At 44.8% G+C, this 26,239-nt stretch overlaps 1 protein-coding gene across 2 annotated transcripts in view; it reads left to right on the top strand.

The window, feature by feature from the left end:
- Positions 1-26,239, top strand: part of LOC132828361 (ubiquitin carboxyl-terminal hydrolase 49-like) — a 72,720-nt gene that overhangs the window by 34,143 nt on the left and 12,338 nt on the right. For both annotated transcript variants that reach the window (XM_060845394.1, XM_060845393.1), the window contains exon 3: positions 224-1,696. In XM_060845394.1, the coding sequence (XP_060701377.1) occupies positions 287-1,696 (1,410 nt within the window). In that variant the 5' untranslated portion in view covers positions 224-286. The remainder of the gene's footprint in view (positions 1-223; positions 1,697-26,239) is intronic.

Here is a 26,239-nt window from a genome sequence, read left to right as displayed (position 1 = left end):
CCACTCCTGAAGTAGTGGTGAGAAGCTGTGTAAAGAAAATGATTTGTCCTTTGTTCTTAACTTTAATAGATAACAGGATATTTGGAAAAGATTCCTGAGGACTGGGGCACTTACAAGGGCTTAGAACTTATCACGCGGAGAGCTTCTAATTTGATGCTTTACTGCTTATAATTTTTTTCCCCCAACAGCTAAAGTATTTTTTTCTCTTTTTTTCCCCTAACAGGTTAAAGCAGTACAGCAGGCCAAGGATACTACAACCAGAACATTTCTGAGAGCTTTTAAAGCCATGGATAGGTGTAAGCATGTCGGGCGTCTGCGACTCGCCCAAAATCACTCCATATTGAATCCCCAGAAGTGGCATTGCATGGACTGTAACACCACTGAGTCTGTTTGGGCCTGTCTTAAATGCTCCCATGTGGCATGTGGTCGCTACATCGAGGAGCATGCACTCAAACACTTTGAGGAAACTAGGCATCCTTTGGCTATGGAGGTCAATGAACTTTATGTCTTTTGTTATCTTTGTGACGACTATGTGTTAAATGACAATGCTACAGGGGATTTAAAACTGTTGAGAAGCACTTTAAGTGCAATAAAGAACCAAAAGTGCAGTCCAATGGCACGCAATGGCAGGGCATTGCGGTCAATGGCTTGCGGGGAATCTCCTTGTTCGTTTCAGAAGAACAAAAAAGGGCAGACTCATAGTACAGAGCAGATGTTCACTGCTCTTTGGCACAGACGCCAGTCTTTGCTAACAAAGGCAATGCGCATTTGGTTTGAACAAACAACCAGTGGTAAACGTAGATTGGAAGAAAAGCGGCTACAGGAGGAAATGGACAGAAGAAAGGAGGAAGCAAGGAAGCGGCGACAGGAGCTAAAGCGTAAATTCATGGAGGAGCTGGTCAATGCCCCACCTCGGAAAAGTGCAAGGATTTTATTTCAAATCCGGAAGGAGGACCATATCTCAAAGTGCAAAAAACCAACTGGAAAAAAGGTGCTACAAACTGCCCCTACCTCAAAACGACAAAGGAACAAAATTAAGCGGTATTATGTTACCAAGCGTAAACCAGTGGTAACTCCTGGTGTTACGGGTCTAAGAAATCTTGGTAATACCTGCTACATGAACTCTATTCTGCAAGTACTCAGTCACTTGCAAAAGTTCAGAGAGTGTTTCTTAACCCTTGATCTCTGTGAGACTGAAGAACTATTGGCAAGGACCGCAAATGGCAAAACACGATTGTCCAACAAGGTCACGCTGGGGATTGGTCCTGCATCGTGCATTGCAGGAAGAAACGATCATGTGGGAGCTTCAGGGAGATACAGCATGCCAGCTGGCTTGAACGGAGGTGCCTCCATGGCCAGGAACCTGGAACTTATTCAACCCAAGGAACCTAGTTCGAAGCACATCTCTCTTTGCCATGAACTTCACACACTCTTTCGAGTAATGTGGTCTGGGAAATGGGCTTTGGTGTCTCCGTTTGCTATGTTGCACTCTGTATGGAGCCTGATCCCAGCATTCAGGGGATATGGTCAGCAAGACGCTCAGGAATTTCTTTGTGAATTACTGGACAAAGTGCAGCAGGAACTGGAATCGGAAGGTACAAAGCACAGGATCCTTATTCCTTTTTCTCAACGGAAGCTCACCAAGCAAGTTCTCAAGGTGGTGAACACCATCTTTCATGGGCAGCTGCTCAGTCAGGTAAATGAAAATGACAGTGTGTGCAGTCTTATTTTAATTTAATTCTTCATTCCTGATCTGATCTTGTCAAGATGAAGGATGACAATGCTGCTGAATGGAATACTTTCTACTTTGTAGTCAGTGACAGCACTCTTCTATCAGTTATCACATGCATGAGATGTAGCAGTAAAGTTGCCTGAGCTAAATATAAAAGTTAAAGCCACGTCCTTTTGGCATTGCCATCTTTCACATTTTTTAATGAAAACTGAAAAAAGATTGCTTTGCAACTGAGAATGTGATCCCTTTTCATTTCCAACCTGTTAGCATGTGTTATTTAGTGATCATTTTTTTTCAGCAATACTAGCAAGAGTATGTTCAAGGTATTTCTAACCTTGGATTTTAACTTTTTAGTTACAATCTCGCTGCTGTCCTGAAGGTGCTGTTTGTTATTGCAGCCCGGTTCCCGGGGTGCCTGTAGCCATCTGTTACCGTGCCCAAGTGATGATTCTTAACATATGTGTCTTGATAATGAGTCTTGGCAAGCTATTTGACTGTGGAAAGCATCAGAATTAAGCCCAACCTTGTACTCTGCGCGCCCCCCCCCCCCAATCATCCACCATGTACTGTTCAGTCTTGAGTGGAAATGTGAAATCTTTTTGCTTTGTAACTTCCTTTGGTTCATCATCTCTTCTCTCTGCATTCTCCATCTTCCCCCCCCCCCCCCCACACCCGCCCCAAACCAACACCACCATCACTCCCAACAGAGTAAAGCATACTGCTGAAGGGGATCCTTTTTCACAAAAATAGAGGCTGAATAATAATCTGTCTGATGTGATTTATGTCCCATAAATTGGTTGAACTAATAATTTATCAGTTCATCGTAAGCCTGACACATTTAACATCGTTCATGGTCCAGAACTGTGTTCATATTTTCCTTGTAGAACACCAGGAAGATATGCGACCCGTTCTGTTCCCAGTTTTTGGGTAACTGCGTGTTCCCAGTCACCCTACCTGGACTTTCACATTGCTTCAAAAGGTGGTAAATCTACAGCATGCAGCAACTATGTCAGAATTGGGAACTGTTTCAATTGAAGGTGATTCTTTAATCGAATTGGTTGATGAAACGGTCACAAATGATTCTGTCAGAAATATGCACCCATGTTTTTGATGTAGCTCCCTCTTTCAGGATAGAGATGGGATGTCTGTTATCGAATTGCCTTCATGTCTTTTATTTGCTTCGCTGTGCTCATTTTATAATGGTCTGATCCAGCTGCTCCTCTAAATTCCCAAGGTATCAGCTAGAATACCTTTAGGTCAGCTCATTTGCATTGCACACTGCCCTACTGTCTACTGCAAAGTGAAACCCCAGCAGTATTAAATTTGAACATGTGTAAGTATGATGATTCAGGTCGGGCAATTGTGCACTTTATGCTTTTCCTACCCTATTTAAATAAACAGCAGCTTCCAAAAACAGCCCTGTACTGTGAATAAGACGCCGCCTATGACTCCAGAGGCACACAGCTTCACCTCAGCAGGTGGCTTCATTCCTGTCTCCAGGGGCAAGGTAGAGGAACAGGAATGGGCCAACCAGGAATTGGAACACTGTGTTCCTGACTGTTGAACAGCTGTACCACACACTGTTCCTGCAAGAGCACTGCTCCAACATTGCTGCCACTGTCATCAGCATTGTTGCCATATATAAATAGCATGAATTTAGAGGGAAGCTGTTATATTTTACAATTGCTTCCACCGGCATGCATTGTGCAATATAATGAGCTTGCTTTTTGCGGAACTGGATTTCTGAGGTCTACATTGGAGGTATAATACAACAGGACCCACTAGCAAGAAGAAGCCCATGTTACCAGGGGTTTGAGAGTTTTAAAAGATACTCGAGTATAGTTACCGGATTTTATTCTTATCTATTTAAACCTTCAGTTCAAGCAGTAAATTTCAACTGTGTTAGCAGAGGTTACAGTCTGAAAGATGAGCAAATATTTCCTTCAGAAGAAACATTTCCAAGAAAATCATCTTAGTGGGTTATTGGGTCTATCCTTTCAATAGTGAGAAATATTGCATATCAATTTGAATTATACTCCAGATACAAACACTGTTGAATTTAGGATTTTGTCAAGATTTTAAAGAGGACAAAGCATGTAAATAAATAAGCCCAAAAAGTGATAGCAGGAATTGTTTATCCAGTGTCCGATTGCTTGATACTTTTCCTGTTTTGTTTGGTCACTCAAGGTACGAGAATATATTCCACAAAGTGGCTCGATGTGAGTTTTGGGCCCCTTCCCATGTGTCAGCCAAAACATTGACTGCTAGTGGGTGTTTGTGTGGAACTGCAGAGCTGAATCTCTGCAAATCTTTGCATTGCTACATATGAATTGCAGTGTGGCATTATTCAGCAGTTGGGAATAGAAACCCAGGCATTCTCCCAGATCGGAAACTTAGGTCAGTGGTCCCTCCCTGTGGCTCCTTCTGCACTTCATAGAAGCTAAGCATTGGCAGAAACCTGCGAGCAGGGTTCCATCTGGGCTTCAGGTGATACCTGTTGTAATGTGACAAGACAATGGACAGTGGAGTAGAGAAACATACCTCCATTTTTTCCTTTGAAATTTGTCTGCATGGGTTGTGTAAAAATATAAACAGCATTAGATTTGACAACAGATAGTAAGTTTGCAGATGACACCAAAATTGGAGGTGTAGTGGACAGTGAAGAAGGTTACCTCAGATTACAACAGAATCTTGACCAGATGAGCCAATGGGCTGAGAAGTGGCAGATGGAGTTTAATTTAGATAAATGCGAGGTGCTGCATTTTGGGAAAGCAAATCTTAACCGGACGTATACACTTAATGGTAAGGTCCGAGGAAGTGTTGCTGAAGAAAGAGACCTTGGAGTGTGGGTTCATAGCTCCCTGAAAGTGGAGTCTCTGGTAGATAAGTTAGTGAAGAAGACATTTGGTATGCTTTCCTTTATTGGTCAGAGTATTGAGTATAGTAGTTGGGAGGTCATGTTGTGGCTGAATAGGATATTGGTTAGGTCACTGTTGGAATATTGCATGCAATTCTAGTCTCCTTCCTATCTGAAAGATGTTGTAAAACTTGAAAGGGTCAGAAAAGATTTACAAAGATGTTGCCAGGGTTGGAGGATTTGAGCTATAGGGAGAGGCTGAACAGGCTGGGGCTGTTTTCCCTGGAGGTTGAGGTGTGACCTTAATAGAGATTTATAAAATCCATGAGAGGCATGGATAGGATAAATCGAGAAAGTCTATTTCCTGCAGTAGAGGAGCCCAGAACCAGAGTGCATAGGTTTAGGGTGAGAGGGGAACAATAGACTAGAGACCTAAGAGGCAACTTTTTCACGCAGGGGATGGTACGTGTATGGAATAAGCTACCAGAGGAAGTGGTGGAGGCTGGTACAACTGCAATATTTAAAAGGCATTTGGATGGGTATATGAATAGGAAGGGTTTGGAGGGATATGGGCCAGGCGCTGGCAGGTGGGACTAGATTGATTGAGATATCTGATCGGCACGAATGAGTTGGACCACTTTTACGTGCTGTACATCTATATCTATACTCTATAACAGAAGTGAAACTGTGTAATCGTGCTAATTCATAGCTGTGAATCCCCACGCACAAAATTTTAAATTTTTATCTGAACTTGTAGCTCCTCCAAGCCTTTTTACTTCTCTGTCCAATATTTGCCAAAGTCCCAAGGACCTCCTGTTCCAAATCTCTATTACATACCCAGAGGAATTCAGTGCAGCCACCGTAGAAAGAATTTTTTTGTTTGTGCAAAGCAACATGTACAAGCCACACAGTAGATACAGGGTAAAGGTAATGCTCCATTTTTAAGGAGCTATGTTTTTGCCATATGTCCACACTGGATAGTCTGAAATCTAATGACCTTGCAAACCCTAAACTGATTTATTGGTGTGTGCTTGCTCTAAGCAACTCTCAAATACCCCCTAGTGGCCATTGCAGGAGTAGCAATGACAAATGTAGATTTGGATTTCCTGCCCACCTGCAGCACACTTGTCAGAATCTGGAATCTGTACTGAAAACAAAAAAAAAGCTTGCTTTCTCTCCGTGGATGCTGCCTGACCCACTGTGATCTCTAGCATTTTTTCAGCACTCTCTTGTAGTTTCCCTATGAAATTAAAGTCAAATGGAGGTGAAAAATCTAAAGTAAGGCAGAGAACGTCTGAATTTTAAACCACTACAGCTCAGGAGAAAGCTATCCAGTCCATCATGCCATGTGTCATCTCTGAAAGAGCTGTCTGCTTGGTTTTACTCTTCGTCCTTCCCTTTAAACCCAGTATGGCTCTTGCAGGGGCAAACACCGTTATGATGTGGAGGAGTTCATGGTGGTGCCAGGATTTTGCATGTCACAGCCAACGTAATTTCAGGCTTCCATGCTGGACTGCAAACCCGTTAGGTAGGATGTAACAGAATATGAAGAGCAGGAAAGTTTTTTAAAAAGCATATTATCTAAATGGTGAGTGTGTGCAGCTCTATGATGCAGAGAGATTTGGGTGTCACAGAGATGTACAGTACGGAAGCAGAGTCCTTCAGTCCAGCTCATCCATGCTGACCAGATATCCCAACCCAATCTAGTCCCATTTGCCAGCACTTGGTCCATATCCCTGTAAACCCTTCCTATTCATTATACCCATCCAGATGCCTTGTAAATGTTGCAATTGTACCAGCCTCTACCACTTCCTCCTGGCAGCTCGTTCCATACACGTACCACCCTCTGCGTGAAAAAGTTGCCCCTTAGGTCCCTTTTATATCTTTCCCTTCTCTCCCTAAACCTATGCCCTCTAGTCCTGGACTTCCCCACCCCAGGGAAAAAACTTTGTCTATTTATCCTATTGATGCCCCTCATGATTTTGTAAACCTCTATAAGGTCACCCCTCAACCTCCCACGCTCCAGCGAAAACAGCCCCAGCGTTTTCATCCTCTCCCTATAGCTCAAATCCTCCAACCCTGGCAACATCCTTGTAAATCTTTTCTGAACCGTTTCAGGTTTCACAACATCCTTCCAATGGGAAGGAGACCAGAATTACACATAATATTCCAACCTTGAGTATGAATCACATAACGTTACAATGCAGGCACTGCAAGCAATTAGAAACGCTAATAAAGAAAATATAAGTTATCATGAGAGGAGCTGAACACTAAAGTGGGGAGGTTTATGCTGCAGTTATATAGAGGCACAAGTGAGAGCTCATCTGGAGCATTCTGCACAGTGTTGGCCACCTTATTTAAGTATGTACAGAGGAACCTTGATTATCCAAACAACACGGGTGGGGGGTATTTTGTTTGGATAATCAAACAACAGATAACACAGTTTAGCCAAACATTGGGATCTTGTAATCTTGTTTGGATAATCCAAAATTCGGATAATCGAATGCTTTCACCTGTTAAGGGGATTCTCTACAACATTGAGCCTCATCCGACTGCTGCTCAGACCTTGCACACACCAATCTTCACAAGTATAAGAATTATGTTACGGGGATAGGAGCCACAGACTGGATTGCATTCCCTTGCAAATATGGCAGAGTAAGGATGATCTAATTGAGCTGTGTGTGATTAAAAGCATTTGATAAGAGTAAATAAAGAGAAACTATTTCCCCTGATGCACAGTCTGGAAGAAGGAGGCGTTACTTTAAAATTAGAGCTAGGTGATTCTGAGGCATTTTCAGGAAGCATAGCATTGCACCAGTGATAGTGGTAACCTAGAATTCTTAAAAGCTCTTGAGGCTGGGGATCAGTTAACGTCTTGATGGTAAATTAGGTAAGCGTATTGAGGTTTACAGAATTAAAGTGGATAGATGAATTTGATACATACTTTTTCCTATCTGATAAACCCTGGATAGGCAGTTGAAGGATGAAACGAGAGCCAGTCTTTTATTCAGCTTAGATTTATTCAGAGAGTGAAATATTACAAGTACATACCTGTTCAGAGGTGCACACCTCTGGAGCAGATGGGTCTTCAGTCTGGGCCTCCTAGCTCAGAGGGAGAGACCTCAAGGATTCTAAGCAGTCACAATTGTTACTGAAACCCAGAATTGAACCAAGACTTCTGGATCTTCAGTTGAACATTCTTCCCAACAGAGCTATTTCGCATGGAAACAGCATCTCAAGATATTTCTAATCAGTGGAAATGTTATGATACACCTTTTTTGGTGCAGGAGGGACTGAATCCAAACCTCCTGGCTGAGTGATAGGGACACTGCTACTCCACCACAAGAGCCCATTACGTATCCCTTCAAGTAACAACCAATCAATGTGCTCCATCTGCATATAGTTAACCATAGATGATGTGTAATTAACATTGAGCCCTTCTTTCTGGTGTAAAATCATCTCTCCTGCAGTTTTGACAATTTACCTGTAAGTTATTTTGATTTGTGCTAAAGTGGGCTGTCTTCACAACTCAACTTCACCTGATGCCTCTGTATTCAGTATTACCTGTGAATGGCACAAACAAACAATATTCCCCTCAGCCTCACTTCACGTTTCCTTATATCTAAAACTTTGAGTGGCCCCAAGTTATCAAGAATTCTTATTTTGTCTGTCTAATTATAAAAGTTAGTTTCATCTCTTCAGCCTTCTGTCCATCATGAAAACCTTGAAAAGGCTTTTCACCTTTAAACAGGATAGGCAAACCCACAACTTACATTTGAGATGTTGTAGTAAGTTCAAATTCATCAGACGGCCAGAACATCACTCCATTCCAATACTTATACTGAAGAATATTTACATAGGGAAATTCCTGATGAAATTTAATGCAGGGAATTTTAAAGTGATGCATGTTAGTAGGAAGAATAAGGGCACACAATGTAACATACAGGGTTCAATTCTAAAGCGGGTGCAGGAGAAGAGACCTTTGGGGCTGTGTTTGCATAAATCGCTAATGGTGGCTGACTGACTTGGGAGAGTGATTAGAGCTGAAAATGTGTTGCTGGTTAAAGCACAGCAGGTTAGGCAGCATCCAAGGAACAGGAAATTCGACGTTTCGGGCCAGAGCCCTTCATCAGGAATCTCTGGCCCGAATCGTCAAATTTCCTGTTCCTTGGATGCTGCCTAACCTGCTGTGCTTTAACCAGCAACACATTTTCAGCTCTGATCTCCAGCATCTGCAGACCTCACTTTTTACTTGGGAGAGTGATTAAAATGACAAATTGGATTGTGGGCTTTATAAACAGAACTAAAATATGAAAGAAAGGATATTACTATGAAATAAAAGTAGAAAATGGTAGAAATATACAGCAGGTCTGATGGCATTTGTGAAGGAAGGAACAGGGTTAACTTTTCAGGTCTTTCATCAGAACATATGGAGTTTTGATAAATGTTTTTGTAAGGCTAGGTTTTTGCCTTCTAATTGTGTTATTCTGCCTAATTCTAGGTACTGTATTTTTGTAAGAATTTGTAGGCTTCAGATACATGGATTGGATAAGTTGGGATTGGCTGCCTTAGAGATGTTGTAAGGAGCTGAAAATGTGTTGCTGGAAAAGCGCAGCAGGTCAGGCAGCATCCAAGGAGCAGGAGAATCGACGTTTCGGGCATGAGCCCTTCAGGAATGGGGAAAGTGTGTCAAGCAGGCTAAGATAAAAGATGTGGAAAGGAGACTTGATAGAAGTATTCAAAATCACCACAAGGTAACTGGACAGCTGCAGATAGAAACTGTTCCCACTGGTGGAAGGGTCAAGAGGGCACTGATTTTTAAGGTGATTGACAAAAGGAAAACACAGCATGGAGGAAAAACATCTTCATGCAGTGAGTGTTTTCGTGTCTGGAATGTGCTGCCTCTGTATTTGTTGGAGGAGGATTGAATAGTCACTTTCAAACGGGAATTCATAAGCACCTGATGGGAGAAATTTAGAGGACAATGGAGAATGGGCAGAGCAGTACCATTGGTTGAGTTGTTGTTGCAGTGAGCTGACATGGACATGCTGGGATGAACCATTCTATAGTTCCATAACAATGTAATCTTGCCTCATTCCCCTAACTTTTTCAGATGCTGACTTGTGATTGTAATGTGAAGAAACATTTTTAACCAACATTCACAAAGACGATTTACTTAAGTTCAGTTGAGGTGAAAATAATAACAATTTCTGTCGCAAAATGCTGATCACTAAAAGTTGCCATTTATAAAGCTTCACCATGTCATTGACATTCCCTCTTTGCTGCTGGGCCAGGTGTGTAAGCGTGTGTATACCTATCAGAAATGCCATGCAGACAATGAACAGCCCATGTAAATAAAAACAGAAAATGATTAGATTAGATTACTTAGTGTGGAAACAGGCCCTTCGGCCCAACAAGTCCACACCGACCCGCCGAAGCGCAACCCACCCATACCCCTACCTAACACTACGGGCAATTTAGCATGGCCAATTCACCTGACCCGCACATCTTTGGACTGTGGGAGGAAACCGGAGCACCCGGAGGAAACCCACGCAGACACGGGGAGAACGTGCAAACTCCACACAGTCAGTCGCCTGAGTCGGGAATTGAACCCGGGTCTCAGGCGCTGTGAGGCAGCAGTGCTAACCACTGTGCCACCGTGCCGCCCAAAATGCTGGAGAAACTGAGCAAGTCTGCTCCAAAGAATCACACCAGACCCAAAATGTGGCTTTTCTCTCTCCACAGATGTTGCCAGACTAGAGTTTCTCCAGCATTTTTATTGCAGATTTCCAACTTTCACAGTATTTTGCTTTTAAGCAGACCTTGTATTGTATGTGCAAGGATCTCTTTTAACTGAGGTTGGTTGGTGTTAAGTTTAAACTGATTTCTAACAGCTCTGTGACCCCTTTAAGTGCATTTTTTTCTTAATGTCACTGGGAGTGTCCTAATAGACTTCTCGCTTGAGGCCTGATTGCTACAAAGAAAAAGCCTGTGAATAAGTAAATATTTCTCCCCTCCCCATACAACTCTTGTACTCCCTCATGCATAAAAAAATCTGTTCACTCTGCGGTCTCCCAGAATTTGAGGCATTCAAATGGGACACTCAGCAGGAAACAGTTTGGGTATCACTGTTTTCAGATGTCTGCCGTTGTGTACATGCTAAAGAGATTGTGCAGTGTGAGAAATGAGCCGTGCACAGCTGGGGGAGTTTTGAAGGAACTATGAACAGCACATGACTAAAGAAAAGGAAAATGTTGAGTTTAGGCAGTACAGATTGATCTCTGGTAAATGGCTGAAATTTCCTCTTCCGCTGGCATTTCTTTAACTGTTACATAATTGAACTAAGAACTTAGTTTCACAAAATACATTTGGTTGGCAATTAAATTCTCTGATCTATCAGTCCTCTGGAATTAAACAAAACTCAAGCTCCTGCTTTTGTTATTTTCAGTAATCATCCTAAATTAATAGCATATTCATACAAACAAACAAATTAGGAGCCTGAGTAGGCCATTCTGTCCCTTTGAGCCTGCACTACTGTTTAATGAGAGAGTGGCTGATCTAATTGTGGCCTCAACTCTACTTTCCTGCCTACTCATGATATCCTTTGTTTAGTCAGGAATCAGTCAACCTTTGCCTTAAAAATATTCAACCACCCCCAATCTCTGCACCCCTTCAGAGAAAAATGTCCAAAGATTTGCTACCCTTGGAAGTGAGACCTTTTTCCCCCGTCAGTTTTGGATGAGCAACCCTTAATTTTTAGTGTCCCCTAGTTCGAGTGTCTCCCACAAGGGGAATTATCTTTTCAGTATCCACCCTGTCAAGTTAATTCAGGATTTTCTTTAAGATCACCTCTCGTTTTTGTAAACACCAACAGGTGCAGACCCAGTCTGTCCAAATTTTCTTCATATGGTAACGTCCTTACCTCAGGTATCCATTGAATGAGTGGTTTCTGAACTGCTTCAAATGCATTTCTGTCCTTTTTTTGGAGGTGCAAAAACTGTAAGGTGTACTCTAAATATGGTGTCCCTATGCAATTGTCACAGAGCATCTCAATGTTACATCCGGTTCCCCTTGCAATAGACAGCAGCATTCCATTTGCCCTAATCACCTGTTGTACCTGCATACAAACCTTTTGTAATTTATGTAACTGGACACCCCGATCTCTCTGTCCCTCAGAGTTCTGCAGTCTCTCTCTTTAAATAATGTTCTGTTTTTCTATTCTTCCTGGCAAAGTAGATAAGTTCATGTTTTCCCACATTATGCTCCATTTGCCCAATGTTCACTGATTGACCTAATCTATTTGTATCTCATTGCAGAATCCTTGTGTCTTCTTCATGTCTTAGTTTCCTCTATCTTTGTGCCATCAGCAAAAGTTAGCATCCAGATATTTGGTTCCTTCATCCTGAATTGATATACTTGTGTAGGTAATTGTGGTCCCAGCCAATCATCGATGTCCATGTCCCACAAATGAATAAATGTTTAAAAAATTCCTGTGGCACCCCTCTTGTCAGATTCTGCCAACCTGTAAATGGCAGTTATTCATGCTTATTCTTTGTTTCCTGTTCATCAATTTTCTATCCCAGCTAATATATTAACTCCTGGGCCTTGAGATCTTATTTAGAATAGTTAGATCTATGGTGCCTTAAATGCTTGCTGGAAATTGCATCCAGGGGTTCTGTTTATCCACATTGTTGGCAGCAAATTAGTCAAACATGATTTCCCTTCGACCAAATTATGTTGACTCTGCCTGATTGCATTCAGAATTTTCGGCTGTAGCCTCCTTAACAATAGATTCCTCTATTTTTCCCAATGACCAATGTTAGACTAGCCAACCTGTAGTTTCTTACTATTTTTCTCCTTCCTTAATTAGGGGTATTACACTCTCAATTTCCCATCTGATGGGATGACTTTAAAGTCTCGGGAATTCTGCAAAATTAAAAGCAAAGTGTCTTTTATCTCAACAGCCACTTATAAAGACCCTTTGGTGAAGTGTCTCAGGACCTGGGAGTTTGTAGGCTTTTAGTTGTAATAATTTTCTCAGTACCCTTGCTCTGGCAATTGTAATTGTTTTGAGTTCCTCACTGTCTTTCACCTTTTCTTTTCCACACCTCAGCTCAGTGAATCTGTCTTACATCCTTGCTGAAGTAAAATCCCAAAATTGCAGACAGTGTTCCGCTCTGGTATAATGATTTATCTGTATTGGTTCAAAATTAACTCTTTGTTTTCCCATTCTATGATCATACTAATAAAACAACTCTCCATGGTATTTTCAAAGCTTGTCAACTTACCTGTCATTTTTAAATGTTTGTGTTTCTGAATTCTCCTTTTAAACCTGTAACATAACCAACTGTTATTACTCTGTACGTTCTGTTCTTTGTTTTGTCATAATGGTAAGCACTGTTCTTTGTTTCTCGGTATCTTTTTTACTGACCATATTTCCCCTACAAACCACTTTTTAAAAAAATTTACCTTCCTGTTTTAAGCCTTATTTTTAAATATGCTGTGACCATCTGGGAAAATTTAGTGCGTGCTGTATCAAGCATGATAAGGTTGGATTTAAATCCTGTCAGTCCCCAAGGTGAACTGGGGCTGTGATACGTCATGTAATTGGAGCATGGGAGTGTATCTGTTTTCTTTGCATCCCGTCAGTGAAATGTAGCTTCAGTTGAGAAAGGCAGCAGCATATCACTGAAGCATCCAGGTTTTAAGTCCATGCTGATTTCGCCAGTAGTCTAGATAAAATGAAAGAGATGCAGTTGTCCTTGATTTCTCTCTCTCTCTTTGATGAGGAGGAGCGTCAATTCTGGTCACTGCTTGTCATCACTGTGCAGTGATCACTGTTTGCAATGTGACAGAATTGGATTAGGTTAAGATTGAGCTTGGCTTTTGCAGTTTTACAAGAACCCTCCAACTTCTCAGTCTAATCTCCTTTGAAGAACAGCTGAAGTTAGGTTGAGGTACTGGCACATAACCAGCAACTGTGGAACTGTTACATGAGAGAAAACCTTGGTTTTTTTTCTTAAAATAGATAACGTTTTGTCCTTTTAAAATGGAAAGATTAATGTGTGAGCCTGCCTGACTACTGTGTAAAAGGGTGCAGTCATTATGAAGTACTTATTGATTTTTGACACTGTTAATAGAGAAGTGCTATTAGATTGCTTAATCAAACTAGGGTAGACAGACAGGAGGCTGGAAGAACACAGCAAGCCAGGCACCATCAGGTGGTAGAGAAGTTGATGTTTTGGGTGGAACCCTTTTTCAGGATTGGGGGTGGGTGTAGGGGGAGCTGCAGATAAAGGGGGAGGTGGGGCCAGCATGGTGAAGTGGGGATAGACAGATACGATGGTATGATCTGGTTGGTCAGAGGGAGGAATGAATCCAGTTGGTTGCAGAGAGGAGGGAATGGGCTGGGAAGGGAGGGAGTCGGGGAATGGGAATGAAGGTTATTTTGAAATTGAGGAATTCCATATTGAGTCCTCCGAGTTGTAGGCTGCCCAGGTGGATGATGAGGTGTTGTTCCTCCAATTTGTGGTTTGGTTCGTTGTGGCAGTGGAGGCCAAGGATGGTCATGTTGGAAAGGGAGTGGGAAGGGGAATTAAAATGGACAGTGATTGGGAGGTCTGGTTGGCCCCTGCGGGCCCAGCTGAGATGCTCGGCAAACTATTCCCTAAGTTTACGTTTGGTCTTCCTGATATAGAGAAGACCACGTCGGGAGTGCCTGGTGCACGGCCAGGCAGTGGTAGCCTGGAGACAAAGGTGGGGCAGGGGTAGTCTAAGATGCAGAAGCCAAATGCCATCTCTCCAACACCATGTCCTATCACCATGCCCACGATCCCACCATGACCCATCATGCCAAAATCACTCTCACTGTCCGTGTCGTCTGCCTCTGATCTCCTGGCCACTGCCTCCAAATTCAGTCCCCCAACCCCACACTGTCCAGTTCTACCTGCTGCCCAAGATCCACAAGCCCAACTTTCCTGGTCATCCCATCGTCTCAGCATGCTTCTGCCCCACTGAACTCATCTTGTCCTACCTTGGCTCCATCCTCTTCCCCCTTGGTTCAGGGACTTCCCACCTACATCTGCGATATCAACTATGTCTTCCATCTCTGCAGTAACTTCCAGTTCCCCGGCCCCTAGCACTTTACCTTCACTATGGATGTGCAGTCCTTATACATGTCCAGGTCCTCTGCTTCCTCTCCAACAGATCCATCCTGTCCCACTCCTCCAATACCCTCCTCCAACTCATTGAACTAACCCTCACCCTCAACAATATTTCCTTCAACTCCTCCCTTTCCTCCAAATCCAGGACTGGCCGTGGGCATCCAGCCAAGCCTGCCTCTTTGTCGGCTCTGAACAGTCCCTCTTCAGAACCTACATAGGCACTGTGCCCCAGCTCTTCCGCCCTTACATCGATGACTGTATCGGTGCAGCGTTCTGCAACCAGGCTGAACTAGTGCAGTTCATCAACTTTGCCCACAACTTCCACCCACCCTCAAATTCACTTAGTACATCTCGGACACCTCCTCCCTTTCCTTGACCTCTCCATTTCCATCTCCGGTGACATTCTCCAGGCAGACGTTTATTACAAACCCACAGACTCCTGTAACTACCTGGACTACACCTCCTCCCACCCAGTATCCTACAAGAACTCCATTCTGTTCTCTCAATTGCTCCACCTCTGCCACATCTGTTCAGATGAGGAGACATTCCTCTCCCGAGCATCCCAGATGTCACCATTTTTTAGATTTACTTCATGTTGGGCCGAAGGGCCTGTTTCCACAAGTCCACACTGACTCTCCATAGAGCAACCAACCCAGACGCATTTACCTTTCACCTAACACTACGGGCAATATAGCATGGCTAATTCACCTAACCTGCACATTTTATATGGACTGTGGGAGGAGAAAACCGGAGCACCCGGAGGAAACCCACGCAGACACGGGGAGAATGTGCAAACTCCGCACACAGTTGCCTGAGGCGGGAATTGAACCCGGGTCTCTGGTGCTGTGAGGCAGCAGTGCTAACCACTGTGCCACCGTGCAGCCCACCTATTTTGAACAACGTGCTTTTTCTCCCTCTGTCATGTAGATAACCATCCACTGCACCACCTCCATTCCCTGTTCCACTTCTCTTAAACCCTCTCCAAACACAATTAAAGACAAAGTCCCCCTTGTCCTCACCTACCACTCCACTAGTCTCCGCATCCAATGCATCATCCTTCCACCAACTCCAATTAGACCTCACCACCAAGAAAATCTTCCCCTTCCCACTCCTCTCTGCCTTCTGGGTCTAAATCGCTTGGTTTGTGCCACATCCCCCACCCCCACCACCGAACCCCTGGTACCTCAGCCTGCATCCGGGAAAGATGTGAAACCTGTCGGTACCCCATCCCCCTTACCTGCAAACAGTCCTTTCAGGTGAGACAGAGGTTCACCTGCCTCTCTTCCAACCTAGTTTACTGCATCAGGTGCTCCCGATGTGGTCTTCTCGACATCAGGGAAACTAAACATAAATTTAGGGAACGGGTCGCTAAGCATCTGAGCCAGGCCTGCAGTGGCCGAATGGACTTCCCAGTTCCACCCATTTTAATTCCCCTTCCTCTCCCTTTCCAACATGACCATCCTTGGCCTCCTCCATTGCCACAACAAACCAAACCACAAATTGGAGGAACAATACCTTATCTTCCACCTGGGCAGCCTAAAGTCTGGAGGACTCAACATTGAGTCCTCCAATTTCAAATTACCTCCCTTCCGAGTTTCTTCTCCCTCCCTCCACTCCTCCCACTGACCAAACAGGTTGTACCTTCTACTTGTCTTCACCTATCCCCACTTCACCACCGTGCCCCCACCACCCCCTATACCCTCCCCCCAGCCCTGAAGAAGGGTTACACCCGAAATGGCGACTTCTCCACTTCCTAATGTTGCCTGGCTTGCTGTGTTCTTCCAGCCTCCTGCCTATCTACTTTAGATTCCAGTATCTGCAGTTGTTTTGTCTCTAATCAAACTAGGGCTCCATGCACTTGCAGTCAAGTGCACAAATCAGTCAACCACAAACAGGTGTTTATAACTGACAGGTTGTGATCAGTTATAAACCAGTTGTTTTGGACCACTGCTGAATCCACTATTTGATGTTGGGTGTAACCTCAGTTGTATTCAAACTGGAGAGTTCAATTGCATTGTCGTAAGCACAGGTTCGTTACCTTGGTGAGTGAGGATGTGCTGTTGAAACATGGTTGAAAATCACACAATACCAGGTTATAATCCAACCGGTTTATTTGGAAGCACTAGCTTCCATTAGTTAGGAGCAGCACTGCGAAAGCTTGTACTTCCAATTAACCCTGTTGGACTATAGGGTAAAAAATGAGGTCTGCAGATGCTGGAGATCACAGTTGAAAATGTGTTGCTGGTTAAAGCACAGCAGGTCAGGCAGCATCCAAGGAATAGGAAATTCGACGTTTCGGGCATAAGCCCTTCATCAGGAATGAAGGACTATAACCTGTTGGACTATAACGTGGTGTTGTGTGATTTTTAAACTTTGTACATCCCAGTCCAACACCGGCACCTCCAAATCTATGGAAACATGTTTACTTGTTTACAGAGTTAGTTGATCTCAGCCAGTGGAACAGTTGCCCTGAGTTCTCTTTGGCAAAAGGACCCAAGCATCTATTACTGATCTCTTATTTAGCTCCATGGGGACTGCAGAAGCAGTAATCTGTACTGAAAACAACAAATGCTGGAGATCACAGCAGGTCAGACAGCCTCCATGGAGAGAGCAAGCTAAGGTTTCTAGTCTAAATAACTCTTTCATCAGCTGAAGTGAATTGTGGAGGGGATAGCATTTGTGCTGTAGTTTGAGGGGGGGGTGTGGGATGCTGATGGAGAAAAGCTGTTGATAGTGCAAATTAAATGATTGGAATGTGAAAATGGCAGAACAATAGTGTGTCTCCTGCTAGCCTTGAAAGGACAGTAAGTGGGATGGGGGGTGGGGGAGGGGAGTACATGATAAAAAGCTAAAAGAAAGGGAAGAAATGGGAACGGACTTATTTTAGCTCTAACAAAGAGTCATCAACAGCAGAAGTGGGGGAAAAGAAACAATTGTACCACTGAAGTTAAAATGGAAAATGCTGAGGAAAAGAACGCCCAGGAGGTTGTGCTGAGTTTGTTTCTCGCATTTTCTTTTTTATTTCAGTTTTCCATCCTCCATAATATTGTTTTTTTTTATTTGTACCACTGAATTTATAACAAATTACGAGGGAAACTCAGTAGATCTGGCAGCATCTGTGGAAAGAAAGCAGAGTTGAAGTTTCAAGTCCAGTGAGTACTTTATCCCCAGTTCATCTTTTATACATGTGGCCGTGATGAGGAGGTGCCAGTGTTGTACTGGGGTGGAAAAAAAATGAGGTCTGCAGATGCTGGAGATCACAGCTGCAAATGTGTTGCTGGTCAAAGCACAGCAGGTTAGGCAGCATCTCAGGAATAGAGAATTCGACGTTTCGAGCATAAGCCCTTCATCAGGAATAAGAGAGAGAGAGCCAAGCCGGCTGAGATAAAAGGTAGGGAGGAGGGACTAGGGGAGGGGCGATGGAGGTGGGATAGGTGGAAGGAGGTCAAGGTGAGGGTGATAGGCCGGAGTGGGGTGGGGCGGAGAGGTCAGGAAGAGGATTGCAAGTTAGGAGGGCGGTGCTGAGTTGAGGGAACCGACTGAGACAAGGTGGGGGGAGGGGAAATGAGGAAGCTGGAGAAATCTGAATTCATACCTTGTGGTTGGAGGGTTCCCAGGCGGAAGATGAGGCGCTCCTCCTCCAGCCGTCGTGTAGTTGTGTTCTGCCGGTGGAGGAGTCCAAGGACCTGCATGTCCTCGGTGGAGTGGGAGGGGGAGTTAAAGTGTTGAGCCACGGGGTGATTGGGTTGGTTGGTTCGGGCGGCCCAGAGGTGTTCTCTGAAGCGTTCCGCAAGTAAGCGGCCTGTCTCACCAATATAGAGGAGGCCACATCGGGTGCAGCGGATGCAATAGATGATGTGTGTGGAGGTACAGGTGAACTTGTGGCGGATATGGAAGGATCCCTTGGGGCCTTGGAGGGAAGTGAGTGTGGAGGTGTGGGCGCAAGTTTTACATTTCCTGCGGTTGCAGGGGAAGGTGCCGGGGGTGGAGGTTGGGTTGGTGGGGGGTGTGGATCTGACAAGGGAGTCACGAAGGGAGTGGTCCTTGCGGAACGCTGATAGGGGAGGGGAGGGAAATATATCCTTGGTGGTGGGGTCCGTTTGGAGGTGGCGGAAATGGCGGCGGATAATACGTTGTATGCGCAGGTTGGTGGGGTGGTAGGTGAGAACCAGTGGGGTTCTGTCTTGGTGGCGGTTGGAGGAGCGGGGCTCAAGGGCGGAGGAGCGGGAAGTGGAGGAGATGCGGTGGAGGGCATCGTCGATCACGTCTGGGGGGAATCTGCGGTCCTTGAAGAAGGAGGCCATCTGGGTTGTGCGGTGTTGGAATTGGTCCTCCTGGGAGCAGATGCGGCGGAGACGAAGGAATTGGGAATATGGGATGGCGTTTTTACAGGGGGCAGGGTGGGAGGAGGTGTAGTCCAGGTAGCTGTGGGAGTCAGTCGGAGGACTCAAAGCCCTCCGCTTCTTCCTTTCCCGCCGCACTAACCAGTACCCTTCCACTGACACCCTCCTTCGACTGACTGAACTGGTCCTCACCCTGAATAACTTCTCTTTTCAATCCTCCCACTTCCTCCAAACTAAAGGAGTTGCCATGGGCACCCGCATGGGCCCCAGCTATGCCTGCCTCTTCGTAGGATATGTGGAACAGTCCATCTTCCGCAACTACACTGGCACCACCCCCCACCTTTTCCTCCGCTACATCGATGACTGTATCGGCGCTGCCTCGTGCTCCCACGAGGAGGTTGAACAGTTCATCAACTTTACTAACACCTTCCATCCCGACCTGAAATTCACCTGGACTGTCTCAGACTCCTCCCTCCCCTTCCTAGACCTTTCCATTTCTATCTCGGGCGACCGACTCAACACAGACATCTATTATAAACCGACTGACTCCCACAGCTACCTGGACTACACCTCCTCCCACCCTGCCCCCTGTAAAAACGCCATCCCATATTCCCAATTCCTTCGTCTCCGCCGCATCTGCTCCCAGGAGGACCAATTCCAACACCGCACAACCCAGATGGCCTCCTTCTTCAAGGACCGCAGATTCCCCCCAGACGTGATCGACGATGCCCTCCACCGCATCTCCTCCACTTCCCGCTCCTCCGCCCTTGAGCCCCGCTCCTCCAACCGCCACCAAGACAGAACCCCACTGGTTCTCACCTACCACCCCACCAACCTGCGCATACAACGTATTATCCGCCGCCATTTCCGCCACCTCCAAACGGACCCCACCACCAAGGATATATTTCCCTCCCCTCCCCTATCAGCGTTCCGCAAGGACCACTCCCTTCGTGACTCCCTTGTCAGATCCACACCCCCCACCAACCCAACCTCCACCCCCGGCACCTTCCCCTGCAACCGCAGGAAATGTAAAACTTGCGCCCACACCTCCACACTCACTTCCCTCCAAGGCCCCAAGGGATCCTTCCATATCCGCCACAAGTTCACCTGTACCTCCACACACATCATCTATTGCATCCGCTGCACCCGATGTGGCCTCCTCTATATTGGTGAGACAGGCCGCTTACTTGCGGAACGCTTCAGAGAACACCTCTGGGCCGCCCGAACCAACCAACCCAATCACCCCGTGGCTCAACACTTTAACTCCCCCTCCCACTCCACCGAGGACATGCAGGTCCTTGGACTCCTCCACCGGCAGAACACAACTACACGACGGCTGGAGGAGGAGCGCCTCATCTTCCGCCTGGGAACCCTCCAACCACAAGGTATGAATTCAGATTTCTCCAGCTTCCTCATTTCCCCTCCCCCCACCTTGTCTCAGTCGGTTCCCTCAACTCAGCACCGCCCTCCTAACTTGCAATCCTCTTCCTGACCTCTCCGCCCCCACCCCACTCCGGCCTATCACCCTCACCTTGACCTCCTTCCACCTATCCCACCTCCATCGCCCCTCCCCCTAGTCCCTCCTCCCTACCTTTTATCTCAGCCGGCTTGGCTCTCTCTCTCTTATTCCTGATGAAGGGCTTATGCTCGAAACGTCGAATTCTCTATTCCTGAGATGCTGCCTAACCTGCTGTGCTTTGACCAGCAACACATTTGCAGTTGTACTGGGGTGGGCAAAGTTAACAATCATACAACACCAGGTTATAGTCCAACAGGTTTATTTGGAAGTACTAACTTTCAAAGGGCTGCTCCTGTGTCAGGTAGCGAGTGGGGCAGGCTCATAGGAGACAGAATTTATAACACACGATCATAGTGTCATACAACTGTTACAATATATTGAACAAACCTAGATTCCTGTTAAGTCTTTCATCTTTTAGAATGGATTGCAGGTTTTGAATCATTAATATGCAAATCCCAGAACTTTTTTTTAGATCACATTCTTGAGATAACTTAAGGGTTTATTTTTTAAAAGGTGACATCTCAACTCAGTCAGTGCATTAAAGGTGTGAGGTTAGTCTGTCTGTATTCCAATCTTGAGTCAGACTGGTTCTATTTCCAAAGTAGGAATTTACAACATGTCACATGGATTGACTGCCTACAGATTGTGTTTTTTGAGCAAAATAGAATGAGCCTGAAAATATAATTCTGCAAATGCAAATTCACCCCATAGGTGGGGGCGAGTGTGTATGCATGCATGCATGTGAGGGGGACAGAGTGTGTGTGTGTTTGGGAGAGTGTGAATTTGTGTGTGTATGTGTGGTAGTGTGCATGGGTGTGACAGTGTAAGCCTCTGAGAGCGTGGGGGGTGTATGTCTGGGTGTGTATATGTGTGCTTGTGTGAGAGTGTATATAGTGTCGTGGGGTCACCTGGACCCCAAGTCCTAGTTGAGGCCACTCTCGTGGATATTGAACTTGGCTATCAGCTTCTGCTCGACCATTCTGCATTGTTGCATATCCTGAAGTCCACCCTGCAGGACGGTTGCCTGAAGATCCGAGGCTGAATGTCCCTGCCTGCTGAAGTGTTCCCTGATTGGAAGGGAACACCTCTGTCTGGCAATTGTTGTGTGGTGTCCATTCATGCATTGTCATGCGTCTACTTCGTCTCTCCAATGGACCATGCCTCGGTGCATCTTTACCTGCACCGTATGAGATGGGTGTTTTCCGACTTACATGAGCACCAGCCTTGTATATGGTTTATTTAAATGGCAGTATTTGTGGATTTATTTTGTGTTAAACTGAAGAAACTGGTACACTAATTTGGGCCCTTACAATTGTTACATAACATATTTTAAATATGTTTGTTAGTGCATGCTGTTAGTGAAAGCGTATCATTTTGTCTGTATGTGTAGTGACTCAGAATAGCAAGATGTGGGCTTGTACCCGTGTGCTCATCTTGGGAGATTCAGCTGGAGAGCAAGTCACCTGAGACATCTTTTTTTCTTACATATTCTTCAGCAGGGCTGAGTTTACACAAGTTATCAGTGGTGGAAAGGGACCTCCTCCAGCTGAGGAATGAAGGGGGAAGAAAAATGAATTTAGCAGCAGACATCTAAAGATCTGACCATTTATTGCAAGGTTAGATTTGAATGTCAAATTAGTCAGTCACTTAATCATCTGGATATCTTGAACCTTAAAAGAGGTTATCCACAGACATGTTAAGCTATTCCAAGGTGGGGATTTAGTTATGAACTTACATTGTAAATAATGAACTGTTGTCTCAATTAGAAGTAACCCCTTTTGTATGAACATTCTCAGTTACTTTGTCCTCATTGTACATGTGTCTTTCTCTGAATTTGCATAATAAACTGCAACATTGTTAGTCTCACTGGCTGTAGTGTTGTTGGTTAAATCTTGAGTCAGGGCCTGAGCTGACTCCAGAGCTTGCTTTATGGCAATGCTTGATACTCAAAGTTTGTGCGAAGATTTGTAGCTGGGGTGCTTGTTGTAGTGGTTCTGTTCGCCGAGCTGGAAGTTTTTGTTGCAAACGTTTCGTCCCCTGGCTAGGAGACATCATCAGTGCTCTGGAGCCTCCTGCGAAGCGCTTCTTTGATGTTTCTTCCGGCATTTATAGTGGTCTGTCCTTGCCGCTTCCGGGTGTCAGTTTCAGCTGCCCGCTGTAGTGATTGGTATATTGGGTCCAGGTCGATGTGTCTGTTGATGGAATTTGTGGATGAATGCCATGCCTCTAGGAATTCCCTGGCTGTTCTCTGTCTGGCTTGCCCTATGATAGTAGTGTTTTCCCAGTCGAATTCATGTTGCTTGTTGTCTGAGTGTGTGGCTACTAGGGATAGCTGGTCGTGTCGTTTCGTGGCTAGTTGGTGTTCATGGATGCGGATTGTTAGCTGTCTTCCTGTTTGTCCTATATAGTGTTTTGTGCAGTCCTTGCATGGTATTTTATAAACTACATTAGTTTTGCTCATGTTGGGTATTGGCTCCTTTGTTCTAGTAAGTTGTTGTCTGAGCGTGGCTGTTGGTTTGTGTGCCGTTATGAGTCCTAGGGGTCGCAGTAGTCTGGCTGTCAGTTCTGCAACGCTCCTGATGTATGGTAGTGTGGCTAGTCCTTTTGGTTGTGGCATGTCCTCGTTCCGTGGTCTATCTCTTAGGCATCTGTTGATAAAGTTGCGCGGGTATCCGTTTTTGGCGAATACCTTGTATAGGTGTTCCTCTTCCTCTTTTCGCAGTTCTGGTGTACTGCAGTGTGTTGTAGCTCTTTTGAATAGTGTCCTGATGCAGCTTCGTTTGTGTGTGTTGGGGTGGTTACTTTCATAGTTTAGGACTTGGTCTGTGTGTGTTGTTTTCCTGTTGAACTACAACAGAAACTGAAACACCTGGTCAGCGGATCCAAACACTCCATACAATCAACACAGGAATTCTTGGACGCCATCAGGAATACACACATAGACAAAGAAGAAACCATGATCTCATTCGACGTGACGGCACTGTTCACTTCGATTGACAAAACCCTAGCCAGAGAAACAATAGCCAACCTACTGGACATAGGTTCCGCCTCCTGGTTTCTGTTATGTATGTCGCCAAAAACGGATACCCGCGCAACTTTATCAACAGATGCCTAAGAGATAGACCACGGAACGAGGACATGCCACAACCAAAAGGACTAGCCACACTACCATACATCAGGAGCGTTGCAGAACTGACAGCCAGACTACTGCGACCCCTAGGACTCATAACGGCACACAAACCAACAGCCACGCTCAGACAACAACTTACTAGAACAAAGGAGCCAATACCCAACATGAGCAAAACTAATGTAGTTTATAAAATACCATGCAAGGACTGCACAAAACACTATATAGGACAAACAGGAAGACAGCTAACAATCCGCATCCATGAACACCAACTAGCCACGAAACGACACGACCAGCTATCCCTAGTAGCCACACACTCAGACAACAAGCAACATGAATTCGACTGGGAAAACACTACTATCATAGGGCAAGCCAGACAGAGAACAGCCAGGGAATTCCTAGAGGCATGGCATTCATCCACAAATTCCATCAACAGACACATCGACCTGGACCCAATATACCAATCACTACAGCGGGCAGCTGAAACTGACACCCGGAAGCGGCAAGGACAGACCACTATAAATACCGGAAGAAACATCAAAGAAGCGCTTCGCAGGAGGCTCCAGAGCACTGATGATGTCTCCTAGCCAGGGGACGAAACGTTTGCAACAAATACTTCCAGCTTGGCGAACAGAACCACTGCAATGCTTGACACTAATACTGTATTTGGTTAGTTTGTGTAATGGAAGTGGAACAACAGAGGAAAGTACATTTGGCCATGTTTTTTCAATTCTCTGACACAAATTTAGATGATGTAAATGACTTCCACAGAATTGTTATAGCAAATAATGGGCGGCACGGTGGCATAATGGTTAGCACTGCTGCCTCACAGCACCAGAGACCGGGGTTCAATTCCCACCTCAGGCAACCTGTCTGTGTGGAGTTTGCACGTTCTCCCCTTGTCTGTGTGGGTTTCCTCACACAGTCCAAAAAACAAATGTGCAAGTTAGGTGAATTGGCCATGCTAAATTGCCCACAGTGGTAGGTGAAGGGGAATGGGTCTGGGTGGGTTGCTCTTCAGAAGGTTGGTGTGGACTTGTTCGACCCAAAAGGCCTGTTTTCACATTAAGTAATCTAATCTAATCTAAAACAAATGCAAACAATAAAAATACACACATTGAATGTGCCAGCGGTCAAAAATTGACGAGAACTGCTCTCATTGATAAACGGACCAGATGTATCTGGATGTGCTTGGGCACATTTATTATGCCTGCTGACAAGTTAGACTTATTCCAGTAAATGTTGCCACCTGCATCCTGTTTGGCACTAATTCTGGCAGTAAATCCCTTCCTTCGATTACATTGATTTCAGTGTATTTGCTCTTGTTTACAAATATTGTTATGGTCTCAAAGCATCCTGCCTTTCCAAGTTTCTTCAGTTCCACACGAGCTTGCATCCAGTGGTTGATGGATGCCTTCTGCCCCATCTTCTCTCTTCTCCTTTACTATACCAGTAGAAACTGAGCTTTTCTTTGTCCAAGCTGAAATGTTTTCTAAACTCCCAAGACCTCCACCACTCTCCGGTCCCTGGTTAACCTTCAATCACCTATAGTAGCCTGTATCTTAATTCCTCAGTTGTCTGGTGTGTTCTTTTCCCATTTCACCTTGTGAAATGAGTTGGGACATGGGTCCCTGACTGTGTGAATGCAAGTAGATAAAACCATATGGAAATGGTGACAGAATTTAGGGTTTTAAAACTGAAACAACACCAGCTTATACCCCTGAGAGGGTAAAGCTCCACTTTGCAGAAAAACAGACGTGGAAAACTAGCAAGATAAGGGATGGCACAAAAGTAAAATTAAAGGGCTTACAAAAATGCACAAAGCACTGATTGTTGCTTTTTGTTTGTACAAAGCACCTTATAAGAAAGAACCACTAAAAGGGATTATGAAAGCAAACTTGCAAGGGACATCACAATCAATCCAAAGCAATTTTATAGTTAAAGGGCAAGTGGATGATCAGAAGCAAGGTTAGCCCACTAAAGGGTTGAAAGAAGGAATATTGTCAATGACTATGGGGAAGTAGCAGACATGTTGAATAATTACTTTGCCTCAGTGTTTACAATAGAAAAGAAGACGAGCTTGCCAGAAGTCACAAAGAAATTAACAATGATTCGGGACAGGGACTGTGAATAAAATTAGCGTAAGTAAAGCATTGTTAATGAGGAAATTACAGAAATAAAGTGTGATAATCCCCAGGACCTGATGATTTCTAGCTACTGGTGTTAAAGGAGTAGGAGAGCACATTGCAGATGCCCTAACTATAATCTTTGAGTTCCCTAGATACAGGAGCTGTCTTTTTGGAAGAATGCACATGTCAATCTGCTTTTTAAGAAGGGTGAAAGAGGAAAAGCAGGGAATTACAGACCCCAGTTGAAAATGTGTTGCTGGTTAAAGCACAGCAGGTTAGGCAGCATCCAAGGAATAGGAAATTCAACGTTTCGGGCATATTCCTTGGATGCTGCCTAACCTGCTGTGCTTTAACCAGCAACACATTTTC

This window comes from Hemiscyllium ocellatum, chromosome 26 (assembly GCF_020745735.1).
Source record: "Hemiscyllium ocellatum isolate sHemOce1 chromosome 26, sHemOce1.pat.X.cur, whole genome shotgun sequence".
Classification (NCBI taxonomy): Eukaryota; Metazoa; Chordata; class Chondrichthyes; order Orectolobiformes; family Hemiscylliidae; genus Hemiscyllium; species Hemiscyllium ocellatum.
The sequence above is the reverse complement of the archived record's forward strand: the minus strand, read 5'-3'. Positions and strand labels throughout refer to the sequence as shown.